Source organism: Rattus norvegicus, chromosome 10, assembly GCF_036323735.1.
Source record: "Rattus norvegicus strain BN/NHsdMcwi chromosome 10, GRCr8, whole genome shotgun sequence".
Lineage (NCBI taxonomy): Eukaryota > Metazoa > Chordata > Mammalia > Rodentia > Muridae > Rattus > Rattus norvegicus.
The window spans coordinates 79,525,790-79,552,486 of record NC_086028.1 but is presented as its reverse complement, the minus strand read 5'-3'; the positions used below and the strand labels follow the sequence as shown (position 1 = coordinate 79,552,486).

The following is a 26,697-nucleotide window of genomic DNA, read 5'->3' as shown; positions in this document are numbered from 1 at the left end:
AACTCACCAAGTCCTCTGTGGAAGATTGCAAGGGTGCCATCAGCCAGGGCCACCAGCACAATTCCTTTCACGTGTCTGCAGATAGGAAAAAGGATTTCAGAACCTCCACTCAGGAGTACGGAATGGACTGTGTGTTACTGAGCTGGTGCAGACCTCTCAAAGGGCTAGTTATGATGAGGGACTGACAACCCTTGAACATGTGGATATTTCCTGTGAGCATCTTCTTATGAAAACATGCCACAGAAACTAATGCACAGCATGCGTGCTTATCTCAGGGTGTGGCTTTCTAGCCCAAGGCTTCTCTTTTCATCACACCTCAATGTAACTCTACAGACCAGACACACATCTTCACAGGAACAGAGTCAGTTCTGTATGTAGTGGCTTGTGTTCTCATGCTAATTGTGTTACCCAAAAAACCTGTTTACAATGTGCTGCACTTAGACTAGAGGAAGCCTGCCCCAAGTTCACTCTGGTTGGGAAATGAAGTTGCCAATGGGCAATGGCTAGGCAGGGTGAGACTTTTAGGATTCCCCAGGCAAGAAACAGGGGAGAGAAGGGATTCTCCCATTAGAGAGGCGTAGAATGGATTTGCCATGACAGAGAAGCAGAAAGATCGAAATTAAAGGCCTGCAGACAAGTAAGAATCCAGGAAATTGGCCCGAGGGGTCACTCCCTGGATTGGGTCTAAGGTAGCAGAGATTAAAATATAGATTTGGCAAGTATTAATTCAAGAATATTGGAAGGGAGAGTGTGCTAGCTGCAGGGAGGTTTGAAAGTGCCCAACCATTGAGCTAATCAAGGCATACCAAAATATAAAGAGGGGTGTGTGTGTGTGTGTGTGTGTGTGTGTGTGTGTGTGTGTGTGTGTGTGTGTTTGTGTGTTTCATTTGTGAATCCAAGGTTCTTGGGTGGTGGTGGGTACAGAGCACATGCCACCCTCGGGGAGCTCAGAGCAGATTAACAATTTACCGCTATACCTGTAGATTTAGGAACAAACTGTTGGAACTTTGCAACCAATCACCCAATCAATGTATTCCTGAGCTATAAGGAATACTCTGAAATAAACACAGAACTTTAAAGTGAAGATTCATTCAATCCAGAAAGTTCTCTTCTACTTAAACATTTTGTATCTACTTTTCATTTTAGAACTTCATTCCCATTCAGTTTCTCTAGTTCCATTAAAATGGTTGTGGTGGGGCTGGGGAGATAGCTCAGGGGTCAAGAGCACTGTCTGTTCTTCCAGAGGTCCTGAGTTCAAATCCCAGAAACCACATGGTGGCTCACAACCATCTGTAATGAGATCCGATGCCCTCTTCTGGTGTGTCTGAAGACAGCTACAGTGTACTTATATATAATAAATAATAAACCTTATAAAAAAATGGTTGTGGTGGGTTGAAAGAGCTGTCTCCTATAGTCGTGGGTACTTGAATACTTTGTCCCCAGTTGGTAGTGCTTTTTGGGAAAACCATGGCCTTGAAGGAAGTGTATCATTGGAGGATGGCTTTCAGAGCTTAAAAGACTTGCATCATTGCTATCTTGCTCTCTTTCTTTCTACTTGCAGTCTTAGATGTGGGTATAGCGTACCCTGATCCAGGCTGCCTGCTGCCATGCTTCCCTGTCAGGATGGAGTCCACTCTTAACCCTCTGGATCCATAGCCCAAATAAATCCTTCCTTTTGTAAGTTTCCTTGGTCATGGTGTTTTATCACAGCAATAGAAAGGAACTAAGGTGATGGTTAAAACCAACCAACAATGTCCCACCTGGGCGTTCATCCCATATGCAGCCACCAAACCCAGTCACTATTGCTGATGCCAAGAAGTGCTTACTGACAGGAGCCTGATATGAATGTCTCCTGAGAGGCTCTGCCAGAGCCTTACCAATACAGATGAGGATACTTGCAGCTACCATCGGACTGAGCACAGGGACCCCAGTGGAGGAGTTAGAGAAAGGACTGAAGGAGCTGAAGGGGTTTGAAACCCCATAGGAAGAACAGCAATATCAACCAACCAGACCCCTCACTGCCCCCGAGAGCTCCCAGGGACTAAACCACCAACCAAAGAGTACACATGGAGGGACCCATGGCTCCAGCCACATATGTAGCAGAGGATGGCCTTGTCGGGCATCAATAGGAGACACCTTTGGTCCTGTGAAGGCTCCTTTCCCCAGTGTAAGGGAATGGCAGGGCGGTGAGGTGGGAGGGGGTGGGCAGGTGGAAGGGGGAGCATCCTCATAGAAACAGGAGGAGGCGGTATGGGAAAGGGGGGAACCAGGAAAGGGGATAATATCTGAAATGTAAATTCATAAACTATCCAATTTAAAAGAAGACCAACAAGCAAAAAACTTAAGCTTGTATACTGATGTGTCATGAGATACATGTTAGCTTTAATAGTCTTAAAATCTATTTTACATCAAAGTCAAAACTTTTAAAAGGAATAATTTAAAGCACAAAACTTACACAATACTGAGGATTGAGTCTTTGAGCTTAATGGAATGGAGACATTTCCTCCACTGGGCTACAGACGAGTGGACATACAAACTGCAGGAGTCAAGTCAAGAAGGTTAGGGCACAGAATCATCAATGCTTCTATTTAAGAAAGACGATGGCACCCCCAAGACAACAGCACATTAACATTCAATTTTTAGAAAAATGGCTTTGTTCTTTTGTACAAAAAGAAAAAGAGCAAGGGTGGGAAGAGGGAGGGAGATAGAAAGAGAAAGAGAGGGGAAGGAGAATGGAGGAGAGAGATGCGTGCCTAAGGCAGAGAAACAGGCTATTTACACAAACAGAAGTGTATGAATCCCCAAAGCTAGACCCACTATTGATACTAGAGTATTAGCCAATGACACAAGCTAACTCCGGGTTGCCCCATGCCTTATCTGCACAGAACCAATTTCACATCAGTGGCTGACTGTGGCCTGCAGACTAAGTCAGATACTATGGAAAAGACACACCACACACACACACACACACACACACACACACACACACACACACACACTCAATTTTTTTTTCTTTGGGACAGGGTTTGTTTTAAGTCAGGCTGGTCTAAAATTTATGTAATCCGTCCATCTGTCTCATTGTGTGCTGAGATTACAGGCCTGCACTACCACATCTGACTCAGTTTAAACATCCTGCTTTCCTTTCCTCCTATGACTATTACATAGAGAGAAAATGCTGTCACAAAGAAAAAGTTTACCATTTAACACTAACCAAAGTCTACTTTTGTGCTTATACAAGTTTGTGTAGTAATCTACACCTTTTGTTTATATTTATGTTTACTACACTTCATTTATCTCTTACTTAGGATTTTTGTTTTTGTGAAGGTGTCACACAAAGCCAAGGCTAACATGGAAGGTTCCGTGGCCCAAGCTGACCTTCAACTTGCAATCCTCCTGCCTCAACCTCCCAAGTGCTGAGATTATAGGCCTGCACTATCATGTCTGGCCTATTTTCTGCTTTCAACTATAGAAGTAAAAGACACCTTAGGTACTTACCAGCCATTTTGAGCTCCAAGCCACATGGTTGGTAAAAGACTACTCATTTTCTGAGCTTCTTCTCTCGCAAGGTCTTGTTCATTTGGCAATACTGATATTTGATCTTTGTACACATCTGAGTCATTACTGGGAAAATGAGGCACAAGGGAAAAAACCCACACTAAGTGTATTCAGCTTTAGTTTTCAAGAATTGAACAGTTAAGCTTACTACAATGAACAAACACTGAGGTTCCAGAAGAGTCGGTGTTAAATGATTACACATTAAGTAGTTCAATAACTGTACCAGAAATACTAACAAACTAGGAAGAAGTTCTAAGTGGAGAACTGGAATAAGATATAGTAATAAAATCCATCAGTTAACATTCAAGACTTCCCAGGAGGTATTGTATAATTTCTAATATGTAATTAATTTTATAAAATAAATTATAGTAAAATATGTTTGTATTCTATCATAAACCTCTTCTTTTGGATTGTTAGGGCACAGTAAGTGGATGATATAAAACTGGGTTATTAAACTCAAAACACAACTTAGTTCTCACATTAATTATAAGTGCTAATAAACTCTTGGTTGCTCTATATACTAAGAAAAACAAGCTTAGAAGGAAACCAGCTTTCCCAGAGCTGTATCTAACGGGATAGAAAAATATACTAAATGGCTCTGGAGTAAACAGTCCTTAAAGTAGAGGCCTCACCAACAAAATGTGCATGAGAACTTAATTCAAGTCCATTTTGGGAAAATCAAACAACGACAAATTTAAGTAATGGCAATATCTAGTCTTGATAGCTGGGGTGGGTGAATCCAGAGAGAACCGTCAGATCTGTCGGGAGGATGGAAGTTAGAACACCAATCACAACAGAGACAGTAACAGCAGAAGGGAAAATGACCAGGCAGACTTAGGCTGTACCTGTATGTACATGATATGTATTGGTTTTAGCTTTTTTTTTTTTTAAAGATTTATTTATTTTATGTATGCGAGTACACAGTAGCTGTCTTCAGACACACAAGAGGGCATCAGATCTTATTACAGATGGTTGTGAGCCACCATGTGGTTGCTGGGATTTGAACTCAGAACCTCTGGAAGAGCAGTCAGTGCTCTTAACCACTGAGACATCTGTCCAGCCCTGGTTTCAGCTTTTAAAAGTTAATAGCCAGGAGCTGGAAAGAACCCAGATGTCCCTCAACGGAGGAATGGATACAGAAAACGTGGTACATCTACACAATGACATCCTACCCAGCTATCAAAAACAATGACTTCATGAAATTCTTAGGTAAATGGATGAAACTAGAAAATATCATCCTGAGTAGGTAACCCAGTCACAAAAGAACACACATGGTATGCACTCACTGATAAATGGATATTAGCCCAAAAGCTTAGAATACCTAAGAAAAAATTCACAGATCATATGAGGCTCAAGAAGGAAGACCAAAATGTAGAAGGTTCAGTCCTTCTTAGAAGGGAGAACAAAATACTCATGGGAGGAAATATAGGGACAAAGAGTGAACCGAAGAAGAGGTCATCCAGAGACTGCCCCATCTGGGGACTCATCCCATATGCAACCACCAAACCCAGTGACTATTGCTGATGCCAAGAAGTGCTTGCTGACAGGAGCCAGATATGGGGGTCTCCTGAGAGGCTCTGCAGAGCCCTACTGATACAGATGAGGATGCTTGCAGCTACCATCGGACTGAACAAGGGCACCCCAATGGAGGAGTTAGAGAAAGGACTGAAGGAGCCGAAGGGGTTTGTAATCCCATAGGGAGAACAACAATATCCACCAACCAGACCCCAACAGAACTCCCATGTGTACTCCAACCAATGAGTACACAGGGAGGGACCCGTGACTCCAGCTGCCTGTTGTAGTGGAGGATGGCATTGTCCAGCATCAGTAGGAGGAGAAGCCCTTGGCTCTGTGAAGGCTCACTTCCCCAGTGTAGGGGAATGCCAGGGTGTTGAGGTGGGAGTGGGAGCATGCTCATAGAAGCAGGGGGAGGAGGTAGTCGGTATGGGAGAAGGGGGAAAAGGGATTAACATTTGAAATGTAAATATATAAAATATCCGAGAAAAAATAAAAAAAAAGTTAGAAAATATAATGACGAAATGTTTGGAAAACTCTCTAGAGAGAGCACATAGGAGAGAATAAAACATCTTTCAGTCCCTCCAAGGATGTCAGTTAGTGGGTATTCTGGCTATCTGACAGGACTTTGATTCTTTTTATTTGTGCAGACTCCCCGAAGTTACTGATTTAGGAGGCATACCTTGACTGAAACACTGGGGAGAGGTCTTCTGGGATCTGAACTCCCAGAGGATCTGTAAACACATGTTCTGTGTACACGCCAGGCTGGGAGATGTCCACAGCGTCTTCAGTGGATCCTGCATTGCCCTCTGTGGCTTCAGTGGCTTCCTCTGCTGTTGGAATGTTTTCATCAATCTCACTGTTTTCAGCCTCCACCTCTGTAAAGACATAAAACACTATGCTGAATGAGTCTGTCCACTCCAATCCTTTCACTACACCACCCTGCTCTGGAGCTCTGACCCATGAGCCCTCCTCGGCACTGACTGCATAGTGACACGGACAGCTCTCTCTCTAACATGGTTGGCACGCATCTTCTTCCAGCCCTTTCACCTCGGCTACTTTAAGACTGACAATCTGTAATGTGGACTCTCAAAAGAGCCTCAGACTCTCAAAGGTGTACCTGGTGGCTTTTCAATCACCGGAGAAGCACCATTGGTACTTGGGGAAGCAGCAGCTCCCGTCACTCCTTCTGTGGAGCACCCGACCACTGTGATGCCTCCCAGCAAGCTGTCCATCTCTGCAGAGCTGTTACTGGTCATGCTCCCACACAGAGACGCTCTGTCTACCTGACCAGAGTCAGAAAGCTCTTCTCCTGCAGGGTAGTCTGTCTCTCGAGCCCCTGAAAACAAAACACAAAACACAAAACACAAAAAACCTTTTTTTGAATACCCAGTAAACAAGCAGAAGCTTCTTTCTATTAAAGCTACTCTAGTTTGAAGTGAGAGTATATGGGTGAACCATACAGCTACTAGAATACCATCAATAATGCAGAGTTAAAGAAATCTTGATAAAATGAAAAATTTAGAGGTAAAAATCATATTTCTATTAATTCATATTCTAATGAAAAACAGGTTAAAGGTAATACCTCTAGCCGGCAGCAGCATGGCTCAGGAGGTAAAAACATATTTACTGCACAAACTTGATGATTTGAGTTTGGTCCTTATAACCCACAGTGGGAACAAAGAACCAACTTGCAAAGTTTTCCTCTGGTTTCTGTACATGAATGTGGCATGTGTACACTTCCACACACAATAACAAATTATTTAAACATTTAAAGGTATTTATAATATGGATCTATTAATGTTCGATAACAACATGGGTGTGTGATTTTTGGAGACAAGGTCTCCCTTGGTCCATGTTGGACTTGAACTGTATATAGTCAAAGCTGACCTTAAAGGTCTTGGTCCTCCTGTCTCCACCTCCCAAAAGCAGAGATTACAGGTGTCCATCACACCTGGCTAAGCCATAACATACAAAACAGAAAAGGTGACAGTGAGATGCTCAGCCGGCAAAGCACCTGCTGAACCAGCCCGGGGCCCCAAGTCTGCACCCTGGAACTTAAGGTGGAGGAGAGAATCAACTCACACAGTACTCTGACCCCATCCATGTGCCATGGCATACGCGGCCTCCTCACACACCACACACATAAACAATAAAAACAATTAAAACGTTTAAAGAGGAGGCTGGAGAGATGGCTCAGTGGTTAAGAGCACTGACTGCTCTTCCAGAGGTCCTGAGTTCAATTCCCAGCAACCACATGGTGCCTCACAACCATCTGTAATGGGATCTGATGCCCTCTTCTGGTGTGTGTGATGACAGCCACAGTGTACTCACATACATAAAATAAATAAATAAATAAATAAATAAATAAATAAATAAATAAATAAATCTTAAAAAAAAAGTTTAAAGACTGAACAGGGTCCCATTTCAGGAATTAACAACCATTTATACAGTAAGTAAAGAAGAAAACTGATCAGTGGTCAAATAACCAATATACACTATAACCAGCCAACAAACGGGGCCAAAAATTAATGTCAGTTATGCATCACATTCAGTGTAATACCTGATTTTACTCCCTACGAACACAACAACAGACTGATCCAAGTGAACCCTATTAAACACACCCATTAACTTATACTTTCATCAGGTTTTTATCCTTTTGGGTAAGGGGTTGAGACAATGTTCTGCTCTATAGGGTCAGGCTGACCTTCAACTGTTGATCTGCCTCTGTTTCAGAAGGGATGGGATGACAGGCATATGCTACCACACCTGACCTTCCACTTCAATACTTAAATGGAACACCTACCAATAACTCATATGCCTTCTAGTTTTCTACTGAAACTCCCCAAGTTCACTGGGTAGTTTTCATATTTGGGCAAAGGTTAAAATTATAACAAGAAATATCAAGTTTGAATGACAAGATAACATTGGTTAACTTTTTTTCCAAAGTAGTAATAGGTTAAATCTAAAAGGATCTAATTTTAGAGGCAATATCAGTAGCTCAAGTTTCAACAGTATTTACTCAGACCCAAATAAGATCAAGATAGATATACCTTTTAGGAGAGCCAATGTTAGTCCTGGCATTACCCCTTGACAAGAGCAAGTTCTTAGGTAGGTCACTGTATTCAACAAAGACCTGGGAATACTGTCTTGGATCTTATCTACATGAACTTTCTAATTTTCATACTAACTAGAAATTGAACAGAGCACACTCTGAGATAAACAATGTGACCTTTGCTCTATGAAGTTAAAGACAAGTAATATCTAATATCAAGTCAGGAACAGGGGACGGGGGCTGGTGAGATGGCTCAGCAGATAGAGGTGCCTGCTGCCAGGCCTGACGGCCTTGAACTTGATCCCCAGGAGCTACGTGGAAGGAGAGAACTAACGCCTGTGGTATGATGTCATTTCCACTATCACACAAAACTAAGTAAAATGCAACAAAACTCTTCTTTAAAACTTTGCGGGGGAGGGTTCTAGAGAGATGGGTTAATGGAAGCACTTGCAGAGAGGACCATGGTTCAATTCCCAGAATCCATATGGCAACTCACAACTGTCTGTAACCTCAGTTCCCGGGGATCTGATGCCTTCTTTGGCTTCCACAGACAGCAGACATGCACACACTATACATACAGGCAAAAACTCACACACAGAAAATAAAAATACATTAAACTTATTTTTAGCTGGATGAGGGGCGGCATACACCTTTAATCCTAGTACTTGGAGGCAGAAGCAGGCAGGTCTCTGTGGGTTCAAGGCCAACCTGGTCTATCTAGTGAGTTTCAGAACAGACAGCCAGGGCTACACGGAGAAACCCTGTGTCAAAAATCAAACAAAACAAACAGAAAAGAACAAAACAAACCAAGTATTTAACTTATTAAGACTACCACTGCTATTATTACTAAGATGGGCTTCTATTATGTACTATCACTAAAAGACATACGTGGCTTAAAATACTAGTGAGACATAAAAACATTTAAGCATTTACAATGGAAAACCATTTTTATCACTTTAAAAATATTACTTTATTTAATGTTTTTGTTTTTGTTTTTTTTGTTTGTTTGTTTGTTTTTTTTGTTTTTTTTTTGGTTTTTTTTCCCGGAGCTGGGGACTGAACCCAGGGCCTTGCGCTTCCTGTTTTTTTTTTTTTTAGACAAGGTTTTCTTTATGTGGCCCTGGCCTGAAAGAGCTATAGCCCAGGGTGGCCTCAGAGGTTCACCTGCCCCTGCCCTCCAAGTTCTGGATTAAATGTGCCACCACCACCCAGCTTTGACATTTTAAAGCAGTTCCTTTTTTTTTTTTTTTTTTTTATATATAAAAGTTGTCAGCTTAGACTTTTTGTTTTCTTTTGGAGACACAATCTCACTATATAGTTCAGGCTGACTTTGTCTCAAGGCGGAAAAAAGTGTTTCAACCACAATTATTTAATAACAGGAAAAAAGAGTGTAATTTCTTTTATGGCTGACTAATCTTTCTGAACCACTGTTATAAATTTACACACCCATTTCAGAACTTTGGCAGCCTTCCTGTACTAATTCATCTAGGGGGCGCCTCATTCTCTATCAATTAGCCACCCTCACATGTTGCCATTTGTTTTCAAGACAGGGTTCCAGGATATCCTGGAACTCGCTCTGGTAGACCAGGCTGGCTTTGAACTCAGAGAACCTGCCTCTGCCTCCTAAGTGCTGGGATTAAAGGTGTGTGCCACCACCACCACCACCACCACCAAGACTCAGTGCCATTTTTAAATATTTGTCACACTATTTTTAACTAGTTAAAAATATTTTTATTCAATGGCTTCCCATCTTATTTTAAATTCTCTCTTACTAGAACATAGAGTCTGTAACCACGAGCCCAGGAACACAACTCTTATCAACTTCCACAACTCCACACCCATATCCACCTGAAAGGAGGTGCAGGGAACACAGGGAGGGAGGGAGTCTTGCTTTACCTGGGACACTGGCAATGCACAGAACATGAGAATTGCAAACAGTGAAACTATCTAGGATGTTGCCAGGTTGAACAGCATCAATGATGATAACCTTTGTAGTTGAATGGGTGCTGGTACAGATCCAGACTTGACTGGACAATTCTTCTTGATTTTTTAATTCTTTCTGCTGTTCCTGAGTAGGCAGAGGAAAATGTTTAAAATTATATGAATGTGCAAATATTCTTAAGACTGTTCTTATACTAAAACGAAGTATTATTTTAAGTTATTTCAAGATTATTTGGAAGGGTCAAAATACAATTGTTTACAAGTATTTCTGGATTAAAACTTAGTAGTTAAATTAGCAGGTTGGCAATTAAAAAAACGCTGTCTTTTTTGCAGTAGTGGTGATACACAGTTGGCACAGTGGAATTGTAGTCACTTGAGTATATGTAAGTAATACCTCAATACCATCGATGTTGAAGGGACATCTGGGGAAACTAAGTGCACAATAATCCCCACTACAGGTTGCCTCAAACAAGTTTTGCATTTAAGAGCTCAAGTTCTACATTCCTAAATCAGGAAGTCACGTGTCATTACGCTCTTACCTTGAGTTCTTGATCCAACTTATCTAAACTACTCTGAGACGCACTCCGCTGTTTACTGCCTTCAGATTCCAGAGCAGAAACGTCCTTGTAAAACACACTTGCTCCAACCACAGACCCGCCGTCTCTTGTCTTGCCGCCGGATAAGTTGACTCCTACAGCACACCACAGCTTCTCGGAGGCAGGGGCGGGGAGAGAGTTATTATGTCATTTTTTTCTCTACAAGTAGTAAGAAAATTTTCACCTTTTAAAGATAACTAAAGGTAGAACCATGGGTATTTCGGTATACTCTGATATTATTGGTTAACTGTGGTAGCACACGCACTTGGGGGAGTGAGGCAGAGTTAAAGAGGTTCAAGACTAAAACATGGAAGAAAAAGGGATATAATCAGCCTGGATTATATAGTGACTCGTCTCAAAATACAAACAATGACCAAGTGTTAAAATGAGCTTTGTTCTACTACAAAGGCAGTTTTAAACAGTTTTTAGGGGTGGAAAATCTACTGGAGTTTGAGAGTCCCTCCTTCAATGTCACAGCTTACCTTCATAGACGCATCTTTTTCGTCTAGTGGTCTGAGATAGACAGGCACAGGTAAATTTTTCATCTTATTTTCCCCTTGACCATTGGCTACCTAAGGGGGACACATCAGTAAGTCCCATTAACACTGAGATTACAGAACTACTGAGACACATAAGTAGCATTACTGTCACAGGCTTGCTCCTGAAATCAAGTCAAGTCTGATTCTGTCGTTCTTACTTGAAAAATAAGCAAAACTCAAGCAGCAATTGCAGACAGTAAGCACGAGAGCTCGCAGGAGGCAGAAACCACCATCATGCATGTGTACGTAAATGCATGTTTGTAAACAAAAGTGCTTAGTCTTTAGGAGTTGGCATGTTTACTACATTCTAGGGCTCTAGAAAATAGCCTGAAAGACCATATCCTCCAAATTTGTCTAAACATATCGAAGCAGGCCGCAATGAGGAATTTAGGATGTTGCCTCTAGTTCACAGTTTTCAAGCACACTCTTCTCAGTGTGCACTTCCTGCTAGACACGCTCATCACATCCCCAAGTACCTGCTTGTACTTCTGAGGCAGACTCCAACCGAAAGCTTGCACTCGGCCATCTTCCTTCTGAACATGAGCCTTCACCTGCCGATACTGCTCTCTCTTTTGCTCTCTGCGGGAGGCTAAGCTAGCCTCAGTTCTAAAAGGAGACATTTGCAGTTTTAATTATGAGAATGCAACAATCCAGCATTTGAGTCATCCTTGACTCCACCCTGGAGCCTTGTACCCGAGACGCAGAGACAGACAGACGGACACACAGACACAGACAGATACACACACACACACACACACACACACACACACACACACACACACACGCGCGCTCATGAGGATTATACCAAAGCTGATTTTTCCATGTTTGTGAAACCAGCCTTCAACAGGGAATAAGCAGCATGTTGTATTAAACTGAGTTATTAGTCATCAAACTTATGACGTTTCAGATGTTATATTTAAAAGCATAAACTTCTGAGGTAATTTGGGATCTCTCTTTTCTTAAAAAATACTGAGAATTTTCTAATGCCAGCTGTTATGGAAGGTGATTAAGCTAAACTCCTAGATTCTACACCATTTCTCATGATTATTTTTTAAACTTAGATATAATTATTTCTTTAGGTGTTTGGAATGTTTTGCCTGCATGGATGTCTGTGCACTATGTGCATGCCTGGTGCCCTCAGAGGCCAGAAGAGTGCATTCTCCTTCCGACACACAGGTCCCGGGATGGATCTCAGTCCACCAAGGTTGGCAGCACTCTTACCTGCTCAACCAGTTCACTAGTCCTAAAGTGCAATTTTCACAAGAAATGCTGGCTACAAGTCATTCATTCATTCACTCATTCATTCACTCATTTTGGGGCAAAGTCTCCAAATCCCTGTGGCTCAGGATGGCCTCAAAATTACAATCCTCCTGCCTCAGCTTCCACAGGTTTAGAATGACATTACTAAGCTCTACAGGTAATTTACTTAAAAGCATCCATCCACGCTATAGAAACCATCCTTTTTTTTTCTTCTTTCCACTTCTATCCATAACCCCAACACGCAAAATAATAGTCTTTGTTCTTAAGACAGGTTTATGTGTGTAGCCAATGCTAGCCTGAACTGTCTGTACAGACCAGGCTGGCAAGGAACTGGTGATGATCTCCTGCATCAGCACCCTGAGTCCTGGATTAACATAAGCCTTTATGCCTGGCTACAAACAGTCGACTTCTCTCAGCGACTGAGGAGTTAGTAAGGGTGACCGGTTCTAGCACTCTGTTCGGAATACTCACTCCTCACTAAGGAAATCGAACGCCTTGGACTTGTCACCAGGGAGCTGAGATAAAGTGCTGCTCCTTTTCTTCACGGAGGGAGTCACGTGAGAGGTGGGGGCATTGTACTTCAGATTAACAGGGGGTTCGGGCTTCTTTGCTGCATTACTTGAAGAGCTAAAAAGTCGGCTGAAACTATCAAAATAAGAGAGGCAAACAATCAAAACCTATAGCTATGTCTATTACATGCACTGTGAAAACCAAGCCCCAATTTCCCATAAACTTTTATGCTTAAGAAAGTTTGAACTTTACGAGGCAGTGAGTTAGACATTCGCAAAATCGCTTTTATAGTTATACCACAGCCTTAGCAGTCAGTCACAACCAAACGTGGACACTCAGGGGAAAGTAAGTATTGCTTAGAATGCCAGATCAGATATAAGCAAGTTCTGTAACGAAAGAGATGCTTTTGCGTACAAAAAGCTTCCACTAAACAAGTATGATACAAAGGCTCCTTGGCTAGCTCCTATATGGGACAAGGTCACAGTGGTCAGTGAGCAGCAGGGGGATGACTGTGATGACAGTCAAAGCTTAGCGTGCAGTGCATAGAAAGGTCTGCTACACCGGGAACACACATCACCAAGTTAACTCATATCATGAATTTTCTAGGCTCAACTTGAGGATCTATTTTCATGTCCACAGTTTTAAACATTTATGCTTCCAGTAAACAAGATTAATCCTAAAGGGTAAGTTTTAATGTCAAAAAAGAGACAGTACTTCTGGTGCAAACATAATCAAGTTTAACACACGCAAGACTAACTGAGCAGTACAAATATCAAATTTCTCATCTTCTCTTTGATGGGGATTCATGTAACTGTCAATTTTATAAATAATTCCCCATGGTTTTATGTAAGCCAGCAGAAGATTCCACAAAGGCATAACCAACACAGTGCAGCTTACGATAGCCTACTCTGGGTCCTGAGGCACAGCCTTACCGAGTTGGCATGCTGTATATTAAAGAGAAGGATTTCGGATTAGCTATTTCCTCCCAACTGGGAAAAGTCAGTATCGTGTTGTCTCCAAGCATCACCTCTGATTCTGGTCCTTACTATACTCACAATTGCCAGATGCTTGATCTTTTTTTTTCTTGCATAGCTGGATTTTCTCGGGAGGCCCTAAATGTACAAACAAACAAACAAACAAACAAACAAACAAATGTATTTGTTAGAGTGCTAGACTTTCTTACAGACTCTTGTCAGAGCATTATTCCAGTGTTAGACAAATAACCAGTAAGTCTCAATGTTGATAGTTAAGTTTTCCCCCTTTCTTGTTACTAAGAAACAAGGAGTCACTCTGTTGTTCAGACTAGCCCTAAAGTCTTAGTCTCGAGAACTCCTCTTAGCATCATCATCTTTCAAGTGGCTAGACTCCAAGAGCAGGCCTCTGACGAACAGCACAAAAGCATTCACGGCGGGTGTAATGGCACAAAACTCTAATCCCAGCACTCAGGACTGAGGTGGAAGGACTGTAAGTTTGGGGCCAGTTTGGAACAAGATCTTCTCTCAACAAACAAACAAACAAACAAACAAACAAACAAAAAGCAAAGAAAAAAATTAAAGATATACTCTAGCTCCCTCTTTAAAATACTTCTTACAAATTCCTATTCTTACTTTAAGGTTTCTTTTATCTGCGCTCTAAACTTTCACTGAACATCTTGCAACTATACTGCTCTGGTGGCAACTTACTAAGTAAGTGGTGCTAAAAATGATGTTTGTATGAGGAGGGTTCAAGGTTAGGTTTACAAACTTGAAAACAATGTATAAATCTGATGTGATAATTCAAACTCAAGAATATGAGTAAATTAATGGAAAGTCAGCTGACAAACTTTTCTATAGCTGTTTTTGAGTGCAAGGAGGGAATGTCTACTGAGATCATGACCACTAGATGGCAGCAGTCTGTGAGATTTAAGAGCCATAAAGGACAACTATGTGTCCTCTCAAGCTGTTTGTGATGGAGGGCCAGTCTTGTGGCCTTGGATCTGTAAGCTATTGGAATGTTGTAGGAATTGGTACAGTTTTATATGGAAAAAAAAGATGTGAACATGAGAATATAGCAAAAGCAAGCCTTGCTAAAATTAATATTTCTTTTAACCCACATGGCACTGGATTAATAAGAAAGGATATTGTGACATTCTAGGAATCAGGCATGCTACAATAAAATATAGAAATGGCTGCTGATACATGAGTCTAAATGATTACTTTTTGACAGTTTACATCCCCTGTTGAGTGCACTAAATCTTATTTGTCAAGGAAGGTACTTAGAGGTAGGGAGTGGATAGATAGTACAGAAACAGTCTTAGTTATAAACTTCAAGATAAAATTTTGGGAAATAAAGTACAAAATTTCATCAATATCAAGTAATGTTATGAAATAAACATTCTCTGTCTTTTGCAGTTGTAAAACATATACAACATAGAAAATGGATCATAAGTTCTGTTAATAAAATTAATATTTTAATTGAGTTTTAAAAAAGGGAGAGTTTACAAAGAAGTCAGCTTGATTGCAAAGAGTGATGATTAGAGGCTAGCAGGTCTGGAGAGTGAATAACGGAAGGTTGGGTCTGGTTACACAGCATGGTACGCACACACTGGCTGGCACTTAACTCCACCAACAGGAACCATTACAACATATTAATGATAAAAACAAACGTCTAATTGACAGAAAGACACCAAAGGAAAAATATATTGTGCATGAAGAGAAAGAGGGGGCAGTCAAATAAGTATATTTAATAGGAAAATACTAAATATATTTTCCATATACTGCATGTGAAATCGACACTGGGAGAGAATATTATTTCCTTTTTTTTTTTTTTTTAAATGACCATTATTCTTAAGTAACAACAACTATCTCTTACAAGTTATGAGATTATCCTCTAAGGTCATGTACTATCTCAAAAGACACCTAGGCTTTGGGACATCTCTGGTCTCGTTCTGTTATTAATGTTAGAAACGTTAACCGAAAGTTTCTCCTATTGAATAAGGAAATGGCATGAACCCTCAGTCAGGGATTGGTTGGCAATGAAGAAACACATGCATCCAATGAAACAGCAAGAAACATCGGAGCACTTCTCATACACACCGGATCATCTCTGTCCATCGCACAGCTTCTTGAAGCTCCATCAGCCTCTCTTTGTACTGGTTTCTCTCCATGAGAACTCTGGCCATTTCCACTCTGGTAAACCGCTTCCTCTGGGCGGTAGGAATGTCGCTCTGTAATAGGAGGGTGGCAGGTCACTCGGGCTTTATACGTGATCTGATGTTGAGACTCACACTTAAACCAAATCTCAAGTTTTTAAGCATTTCTTTATTTCTAACTCGATGACCTTAAAATGGCCTTATAAAATAAAATCGGGCACTCAAATTTTTATCTATGACTGAAAAGAAGTAGGTAATCCAATTTCCGAATATAAATATTACTATTTGAATATACAAAAGGATTAGTAAGAATTAAAAAGTTTCAGGTGTAACAGATTTAATATGCTCTCAAAAATTTTACTTGGAAACATTTTTTCTAACATTTACAATTGATATTCAGCAAATAGTTACAATTAATTCCAAAAAGGCTCATTTATCTCAAACTACCAGTCCACATAACATATCCAGGAGTCAACATAGTGAACCTATTATCTAGTTGCTAAAGAACCTAACTATAACAGTAAAAGCAAACAAACAAAACCACAGGGGAAGCAGGTAGTTTAATAACAGGGCTTTGCTCTGTTCAGAGAGGTGTGTATACTTTAGGTCAATACTGACACTTTGGAACAGTGACACAGAAGCTTCACTCAAACCTTAGCAGTCTTCCTGCTCTGTCCTCCTGCCTCAGAATTTAGCCTGCCTCTTCAAACAAAAGTCATCCACAAATAACAAAAGTCCTGAATTCTGCTGGGTGGTGGGTGGTAGTGAGGGCTGCACAGGCCTTTAATACCTGGGCTAGGGAGGCAGAAGCAGGCCAGCCTGGTTTATGAGCTTGTTGTAAAATAACCACAGCTACAAAGAAATCCTGTCTCAAAAAGCAAAACAGAAAACAACAACAAAAGCTCTGAATTCCCCAACACAGTAATACCATTCATGACTAGGCATATACTCTGAACAACAACAACAATCCACAAGTCTTCATTCCAGAAGGCTTGTACTATAATGTTCTGGGTTTTGTTGTTACTGTTGTTTCTTTGTTTTCTTTTATTGCGGGGGTGGGGGGTGTAGGGTGGGTGTTGATATTAAGACAAGTTCTCACTGCATAGCCCTGGCTGACCTGGAACTCCCTATGTAGAACAGACTGGCCTCAAAGTCAGAGCTCCGCCTGCATTGAGTGCTGGAATTAAAGGGACACACCATCACCTGTCTGTTTTTGTTTTGGACAGACCTCACTATGCCATCCAGGCTAGTACAACTGACCTCTCCACACACAGTTCCATGTGCCATCCTCCTACCTCAGGCTTTGCACATATTGGGATTACAAAAGCAAGTATCACCACACCTATTTTATTAAATGCCTTTAACAGCAGCATTGTTTGTTGTGAGAAAAAGATGAAATACCTACCTTAAATATTCATTAACAAGAAAACAGAAAAACTATAGCACATTCATATAGTGGGATGCTAAAAATGAACTACACCAGTTATTACAACACAAATGAATCTCAAACTATACTACTGAGTCAAAACAGCAAGTCTCTAAGATAGAGTATAGTGTCTCAGTGATATGAGGGGCTGAACCCGGGCCTCCGGCATGAGTGCTCGACCACTGAGCCGGGACCTCTGGCCCTAACAGTGGTATGAAACAAAACCAGAACCATACTTTGTAGGAATACTATAGAGAAGGAAATTTAATTTCTAAATACAAACATTTTAATAATTTATTTAAAAAAAAACTATGATTTGAGGCTGGAGAAATGGCCCAGTGGTTAAGAACACTGACTGCCCTTCCAGAGGTCCTGAGTTCAATTCCCAGCAACCACATGGTGGCTCACAACCATCTGTAATGGGATCTGATTTCCTGTTCTGTTGTGTCTGAAGACAGAAATACATATATATGGAAAGGAAGAGGGAGAGGGAGAATATTATGATGCTGGGTATGAGGGTGTAGGCCTTTAATCCCAGCACTGAGGAGAGAGAAGCCAAGGAGATCTCCATGAGTTTGAAGCTAACCTGTTCTACATAGTAAGTTTCAAGCCAGATGGGAGTTACAAAGTATAATTGTATTAGTGCATATTTTGGGGAAAGAATAAAAAAACCTTAGCTGTCATTTATATGAACTTGATACACTATTCTAAGATCTGCATGGATATCAACTCTGTGTGTGTCCTATTTTCTTTCCTATGCACTGATAAAACAGGGACCAAAAGTAACTTATGGGAGGAAAAGATGTAATTTAGTTTATACTTCCAGGTCAAAGCCCATCAAGCGAAGTCAAGGAAGAAACCTAAGTAGAAGTTGAAGTAGAAACCATGGAGGAATGCTCCTTGCCAGCTTGTTCTCTGGCCCGTGCTTGGTAAGCATAGGGATGGCGCCAGCCCCAGAAGCCTTGGCTCCCCTTTATCCACTGGCAATTTAGACAACCACTCAAGTGAGACGCTTTGATTGAGGTGACTGATTGTAGTCTGAGGAAAGGTGACTGTTCATGATAATTACAACAATGGGAAAAAACCAAAAAACAAAACAACAACAACGAAAGAACAATGTGTGCATATTTACATGATGGAATTATTTTTTTACTTAAATAAATGATAAAGGGTCATGACTTCCTCTGGGGTGGGGGATATATTTGGCAGTATTCTAGGCTTTTCTAAACTTACATTTATTACTTAGCTTGTCTATGTGTTTTGTGTGTGATATATATTTATGTATGTGTCTGGATGCATGCATTTCAAAACACACATGCGGAGGCCAAAAGATAACTTGTGGGAAAATGTTCTCTCTTTCTACTGTGTGGTCCTGGGGAATGAACTCGGGTCATCAGGCTTGGTAAAATGGCACCTTTACATGCTGAGCCATCTTGCAAGCCCATCTAAATAATTTATTAATTGTTTTATTAATAAATAACCAGGCATACATGTGGCACACAAACAGGCAGATGAAACCCATAAAATTAATTAATTAGTTAATTAATGTGTATGTGGCCTGTCTGGGCTACCTAACAAAACCTTATCTTATAAAAGTCAAATACAATAGCATGCTAACACACGTCAGAGCACTCAACTACTGAGAAAAAGTGAGCATGTAGCACTAGAAAATACAGCATGTGGATACCATATGGAAGCATGGGCCAGCTTACTCATGATCCAGAAACTTGTCTTCTTTTAAAGGCATCTATCCATCTATCTACCTATCTATCCATCTATTATTTTATATCTTTATATATAACTATATTTCATTTAAAGTAATATATTTATAATTTGTTTATATAAATATTAAATATTAGTAAGGTACTCCCAAAATATCAAAAAGCTGTTTCCAACCATAAACTTACATCATCATCATCTTTTGCTTTTTGCCTTGCATCTTCAGCTTCTGCACGAGCTCTAGTGGAAAAAAAAACAAAAAAAAAAAAACCCCAAAACAATATTATTACAATTGAACTCATCTTCAAAAATAATGAAAGAATAGGCAAACAGTTTTATTTGCCACTAAAAGATTACTTTTCTTTTGTCCAAAGGGTAGCAAACAGCTGCCTTCAACTTGGAAAAATGTTATCACTTCTCGAGAGGCTGAAGACAGAGGATAGGTGTTCAGAGCTATCCTCTGCTACACACAGTGAATTAGAAGCCAGTCTATGTCATATAAGACTGTCTCAAGATCAGAAGCAACAACAAAAGCAAGCTAGATGGAGAAAAATAATTTTTTTAAATTTAAGATTTTAAGGTTTTTTTTGTTTGTGTTTTAAAGATTTGTGTATATCTGTGTGTGAGCAGGTCAAAAAGGGTGGTATAGATCCCCTGAAGCTGGAGTTATAGGCAATTGAGAAAACTGCCTACTGTGGGTAATCTCTGGTCCTCTGGAAGAGTAAGCAAGGAAGTACTCTTAACTGCTGAGGCATCTCTCCAGCCCAGTTATAACTTTTGACACCAAGATGGATAGGAGAAAGAAAAAGAAAACAACAAAACATAAAACAGGACCTTTTGGTTAAGAGAGTGGTAAACAGAGAAGCCAGCTCGTGGCAGACCCTTTACGCTCTTCAGGACCCTTCCTGGTTGGAGTGTGCTGAAGGTCTCAGTCTCAGGTTATTCGTGGCACCCTGGCAAGGTGTTTAGTTCAGAGCGGGCGTGTGTTGCAGAGCGGCTATGACCACAGTCCCATACATGAGGATGGCAGCCTCATGCTGTAGTATCTGTCAGGCTGGACAGCCTGGCTTCCAACACTGTTGAGACTTACTTCCTGAGCTCCTCCTCCAGTTCTCTGTTCTTTTCCTCTAGCTTCAGCTTGGCTTGTTTCACAGCTTCCAGCTCTCCCTGAAGCACATCCTTCTCACAGGTCAGCTCATCCACTTTTGCTATTAAGTCATTCTTCACTACATTCAAAGCATTTCTAAAAAACACATATTTCAAGTGCATCATTACAAACGCCCTTCCAAATCCTAAAACTGAACTGTGCACTACAATACATTCTTCCTAATGTTCTCACAGACAAAGGCCATAAAGTCAGAGTTTAATGTTTGCTCTTCATACTTGCCAACCTAATGATACAAGACATACCACCAATAAATAAAATCAGCATTAAGAAGAATTAAACTTAAAAACCTGCTTTCTGGGTTGGGGATTTAGCTCAGTGGTAGAGCGCTTGCCTAGGAAGCGCAAGGCCCTGGGTTCGGTCCCCAGCTCCAAAAAAAAAAACAAAAAACCTGCTTTCAGGTCAGGCTGCAGTGGCACACACCTTTAATTCTAGCACTTGGGAGGCAGATGCAGGTCTATCACTGAGTTTGAGGCTAGCCTGGTCCACAAAGTAAGTTCCGGGACAGAATAATCCAGTGTTGAAAAATAAAAACAAACAAAACAAAACCCAGCTTTCTAAGGCTACTAGTACTGTATTACTCAATAATACAGTCAAATTCTCTTTGTTGCTGCCGTTAATAACTCCTGAAAATGTAGTTTAAATTAGAAATGAGCTGAGAAGAAACAGTATGAGATGCAGTACATTCCAGTACGTTGCGTCTGAGCTCATCTACAGGTGTGCTGTGCTGTGGATAGGCACGGTTGTTCCAAATTACAGCAAACGGACAAGTGGTCCTTACATGGTACCTTCATATGACAAAGGACCTGTCCTCTTAAATACTACCCCAACATGCTATTTGAGGGCCTTAAGACATAAAACTTAAATATAAATACTAAAATATAAAACTATGAAGGTGGGCTCTACAGATTGGCAGGGTAGAAGCCAAAACATTCAGGTAAAAATGTAAAAAACCCAAAGCTAAGAAAATAAGAAAATGGCACATCTTAGAGGAAAAAAGAGGTGCATGATACATCCAGAATATTGATACCTGTGTGGTGGAAAAGAAAGAAAAACTACATTTTTACAGAAATACCAGAGTGATAAAACCCATCGGCATGAAGCCCCACGTGTCTGTGTGCGCACAGGTGCCAGGAAGAGAACAAAAGGGGAGTAGGGAGACAGCGCAGTGCCGTGTCAAATCAGTGGAAAGTGCTGACAGGGACAGAGGCAATCCGTGAGTCCATGTGAGCTTTCATACTTACTTGGTTTCCAGCAGCTGCGTGTTCTCTAGTATGAGATTCTCCACTTCACGGCCCATTCCTATCACAAGAAAATGATAGAAACTTTGAAAAGAAATTTATCAAAGATTACAAATAAGCTATGGTCCTCTAAGATTTATTATTTTTGGTTTTTCTTTAAAATTATTTAGTCTACTTCATTTGATGTATTTACTGAACGGATTGATTATAAGTAACTAGTCATCCCAGACCACAGCTGAGGGTTTTATTAGCTAAATCTCTTTGCTGCTGTGTGCTTTCTAGGTGGATCTTGCTTGCTCTGCTACACTGCTCAGACTGTCTTGGTTTCCTCTGCTCAATGCTCTTCTTTCCTCAACTTCCCAACAGCTGGTGCTGCAAATGCAAGCCATGATCCCCAGCTCTTCTTGGCCAATTCTTTACAGACATTTTGTTTTTCGTAGATAGCATTTCAGGAGGATCAAGACTTTTCTGCCAAATAGTCTTAAGAAGTATTATTATTTAGGGAAAAATGAACATTGATAAGGCTCATAATTATTCCTAAATCATAGGTGCTATTGTAGGCTTCGCCTAACACTTATCTAGAAGACTAACAGAAGACAAGCAGATGTAAGGCTGAAGACAGACCCCAATGCAGATGAAACCTTACCAAAGAAACTATGGTCTTAAAGCCCATGCATTCCATGTAAAGCAAAACAAAGAACAAGAAATGTTTTATGTAAGAAACAGCATGAAAACATATTATTAATCTCTAAAGCTCTATGCATGATAGAAAAACATCTGGACTCACAATGTTATGACTCAATGCATTATGATATGCAAAAGGCAGAGCTAAAGATGATCTCCTTCCCTCACAAGGATGCTCTCTGATACACTTAAAACGCTTCACCAATTCTCCCTCACAATAAATTGAATTTAATTACAATGAAAACTCCAAGGCAACACTACAAAATGCCACACATAAAATAATAATTTTTAGTTGTCATTTTATAAAGTGTGCTAATGTTTAATCAATAGTATAAGATATATGTTTCTAATGTAAGATCCAACAATCTTTTAAAAAAATAAGCCATTTGCTTTTCATAAAAGACGGAAGAAAAAAACAGTTTGTGGAGAATAGTGGAGACAAAACATCCCCCCCCCCCCTGCAAAAAAGAAAACCCGAAAAGAAAGAAAAAACCCAAAACCAAAAGCAAACATCCGCAGCAGAACAAAACCAAGGACTCCCTACTAACTCAGATGACACAATCAGGAGAAGCAATAGCTCTGATTCAGGCAAACAAAATGACTATTCTAAAGTTAATATTATGTTGGGCACTGGCGGTGCACACCTTTAATCCCACTCAAGAGACAGAGGCAGGCAGATCTCTAAGTGTGAGGGCATGCTGGTCTACAGTGAGTTCCAGGACAGCTAGGGCTACACAACCTGTCCTGAAAAGCCAAAAAAAAAAAAAAAAAAAAAAAAAAAAAAGAAAAAAAAAAGAAAAAAGGAAAATTATAAGGTTAATATTCTTAATAATTTTTAAATTATTTAAAACAAAACCAATTGGGAATGTTAAAAAAGTTTAATGCTGACATATGGATTCTGTATTACAATTTTTCAAATATTCTCAAGCATCACAAACAGCACATTCAATCATCTTGTATTCACCACAAAGTTGGGTGGTGAACCTGAAAGCTTTCAAATTCTGTCTCCAAATGGTGCCAAGATATTTTCCTTAACACTAGTGCTAACTCTTTAGTAAAGGTGCAGAGACAGATGAAATGGAGTTCAGGCTCACTCAAAATGCTTATGTAACAACTGTAAGAAACTCTGAAACATTTAGAGCAGCATAAAAGCTAAAAATATATGCAAAGAAAAATAGTCAGGCAGGAAACAAAAACCAAAAAACCAAAACTGGTGAGAGAGCATCAAATGAGAGCAGCAGCCAAGAGCACCTAGCTTGAGAAGCAGTGACAGGAAAGTATTTAAAGACATACACACCAGAATATTCCCCTGGGTTAGCAGCCCAAGAGAAAAATGAACAAGAAACTCAATTAGATTGTTTTCAGAAAGCAAGAATTAAACCAATTTACTTTAAAATGAGAAAGATCTGACTAAAAAATTGAATCAATATAGAAAAACATCAACTATATATAAAAGTATAAATATTATAAAGGGAAAATTGGGTATTCCTGAGAACATATCTTATAATCACAAAAGTTAAACTTATACACACTCAATGAAGAATTCTCTTAAAATGCAGTGTATAAGCAAGATTATCCAAAATTATTATTTTGAAATGTACCAGTAAAAGTAATAATAAGAAAAATACGACTTGAAGTGACTTATCTCTATTCAAGATTTAAAGTCTAAATAAAGTATACATACATTTTTGTCTATAAAAAAATAAGCAAAAACCAATAAAAATACCCTATTCTGCAGTTTTTACTTAAAATTGCTAAGTTAGGTCCATAGAAGGACATACGCATATGACATCTGAGTTATCTGCAATTCCGTGAGAATGCTTGTGTCATTTACCTGCAAGTATACATTCCTATAAAGGTGCACACTCTTTAAAAATCTTTCTGTTAAAGAATTCTATTCAAAAGGTAAATCACAGATTTTCAAGTGAAGCAAAACTGTTAGGACTATTTATTTCACAATCCCACTCGTTCACTTAAATGTTGTTCTGTGCTAAATGTCCAACAGCAGCGAGAAGGGACACAGTGAACTTCAAGTCTATCCAGGGAGAGTGGTACATAGAGAACAGGGAAGCACGAGAAATAGCATTATGAAAGTCACTGCTCTGGGCACACACTTCAAGGACGATTATGCTTTAATTGGGGAATCAAAGAAAAAATGTTGGAGGATGTGTCAATTAAGCAGAGGCAAGAAAGATGAATATATGCAAATATTTAGGAGGTAGGACAAACAGGACCTGAGACTGGCTGTGAGGGAAAGGTTAGGTCTAAGGTGGACAGTTCAATGACGCCAAAGATGTTCACTCACTGAGATAGAAGTATTACAAGATGGAGAGTCTCAGGGAGGGAGCAGGCAATGGAGGTGATTAAATAAACTGCATATCAGATGCAGGCAAATATATGCAGGGATGTCTGAACTCTGCATGCACGCTCTTTCTTTCTCTGCCCCCTCCCCAGGTGACTTATCACATCTAAGGGGCGGTCAGTTTAGAAATAAAAGTCTAGAGGCCCGGACTGATCTGGGATGGAGCCCTCACACAGAGACATACATGCAAACAAGACACCAATGAACATAAAATTAATTTATATGCATATGCATGTAATATCTCAAAAAAGCTACAAACAAGAGTAAATACATCATTTCACCACCACTTCCCCCCTCCCCACAAAAAACCACCCCAAGCAAACCTACGGACACGTGAAAGAAGAGCAGAGGAAGTGCACCAAAGGCAAAGATGGATGGAATCAAGTCTGAACGTACGGAAACCCAACAAGGATGGTTTAAGTCAACAGCTTTTAGATGTCATGTGACATAACAGAAGAAACCCTGGGGCACAGCAAATCGGAGACTATAAACATGGCAGGTGTGGAGGAGACTGCAGAAGTCTGTTTGCTGCTCTGCTGTGACAATTATCTAGAACAGTTTGTAGCACACAACAGGTATGTCTCATACAGAAATAGAAAAGAGGACAAGAACTGGAGGACGGTGAGTAACAGGCAGCTTCTGGATTTGCAGAAAATAGTTTCTACTTTTAAAAAGGAAGAAATGACTCTCTCTGCTCTCTCTTTTCCACCTCTTCTCTCTCTGCATGTACTCCCTGACTCCCAACCTCCATGGTGACTTCTCTGGCCCGTTCTTGGAGCCATTGAACTCACCTGTGAACAGCTTCCCAATAAACCTGCCTTGTTTTACTTTAAATAAAAATAAAATAAAAGCAAAAAGGAAGGAATCTGTGCTGGGAAGATTGCTCAGCTCTTAACTGCTGAATTAGATCCCCAGCACCCACATGGGGGCTTGCAACCATCTGTAATGGGATCTGATGCCCTCTTTCTGAAGATAATAGTGTACTCGCACGTATAAAATGAATAAATCTAAATAGAGAAAAGGAAAAGACCTACAGCTGGGCAGGGCGATGCACACCTGCAGCCCCAGCAGTCAGAGGCTGAAGCTAAGGGATTCCAATATCTAAAGACAGCCGGGTTTGGGGTGGAGGGATGCTCTTAGTAAAAGACAGTGAGGTTGAAAACTCCAAATGAATAAAGAGAAGGAAGATGGATAACCAAGTGTATGATTTCCAAGTAATAGAGAGCAGTTAATTTTAAAAAGGTTCATCCAAAATAACAAAGTTAGAATAAGAATAAAAAGAAAGGAAAACAAAGCCAAGTGGTGATGGCATATGCCTTTAATTCCAGCAGAGGCATGCATCTCTGAGTTCAAGGCCAGCCTGGTTTATAGAGTGAGTTCTAGGACAGCCAGGGATACACAGAGAAACCCTGTCTCAAAAACAAAAATACAGGGCTGGAGAGATGGCTCAGAGCACTGTCTGCTCTTTCAGAAGTTCTGAGTTCAATTCCCAGCAACCACATGGTGGCTCACAACCATCTGTAATCAGACCTAGTGCCCTCTTCTGGCCTACAGGCATACATGCAGGCAGAAAGCAATATGATATATACATAATAAATATTTTTTAAAAAACAAAAACCAAAAGCTAAACAAAACAAAAAGGGGAAGGAAAATGATTGAGATCGTCTTGTTCAATTATTAAAATGCTAAGAAGGGTTATCTGCATGATGAACATATGTACAGTGATGAAAGGAAACTTCATTCTAAAACAAAAACTTGAAAGCAAAACCTAGCAAAATGAGTATGATATAAAGACGCAGCTTTTGAGTCTTGGCTCCAATATGACCAAAAAAAGGAGAAACAACGGTTGTGCCAAAAAGGGCCGCGGCCATGTGCAGCCAATTCGCTGCATGAACTGCACCCGGTGCATGCCCTAGGATAAGGCCATTAAGAAGTTTGTCATGGGGCTGGGGATTTAGCTCAGTGGTAGAGCGCTTACCTAGGAAGCGCAAGGCCCTGG

The 26,697-nt window shown here is 40.3% G+C and overlaps 1 protein-coding gene across 15 annotated transcripts in view; it reads right to left on the bottom strand.

Moving 5' to 3' along the window:
* Positions 1–26,697, bottom strand: part of Spag9 (sperm associated antigen 9) — a 134,399-nt gene that overhangs the window by 22,223 nt on the left and 85,479 nt on the right. For 8 of the 15 annotated variants that reach the window (XM_063269405.1, XM_063269407.1, XM_063269408.1 and 5 more), the window contains 16 exons: positions 23,634–23,645; positions 21,656–21,713; positions 20,337–20,489; positions 19,435–19,486; positions 16,046–16,176; positions 14,027–14,083; positions 12,933–13,106; positions 11,678–11,807; positions 11,145–11,234; positions 10,606–10,773; positions 10,022–10,193; positions 6,191–6,409; positions 5,753–5,948; positions 3,496–3,621; positions 2,456–2,536; positions 8–75 (listed from right to left, as the gene is read on the bottom strand). In XM_063269405.1, coding sequence (XP_063125475.1) covers positions 8–75; positions 2,456–2,536; positions 3,496–3,621; positions 5,753–5,948; positions 6,191–6,409; positions 10,022–10,193; positions 10,606–10,773; positions 11,145–11,234; positions 11,678–11,807; positions 12,933–13,106; positions 14,027–14,083; positions 16,046–16,176; positions 19,435–19,486; positions 20,337–20,489; positions 21,656–21,713; positions 23,634–23,645 — 1,887 coding nt within the window. The remainder of the gene's footprint in view (positions 1–7; positions 76–2,455; positions 2,537–3,495; positions 3,622–5,752; positions 5,949–6,190; positions 6,410–10,021; positions 10,194–10,605; positions 10,774–11,144; positions 11,235–11,677; positions 11,808–12,932; positions 13,107–14,026; positions 14,084–16,045; positions 16,177–19,434; positions 19,487–20,336; positions 20,490–21,655; positions 21,714–23,633; positions 23,646–26,697) is intronic. The other 7 variants (XM_063269406.1, XM_006247146.4, XM_006247147.4 and 4 more) reach the window with 1 other exon arrangement.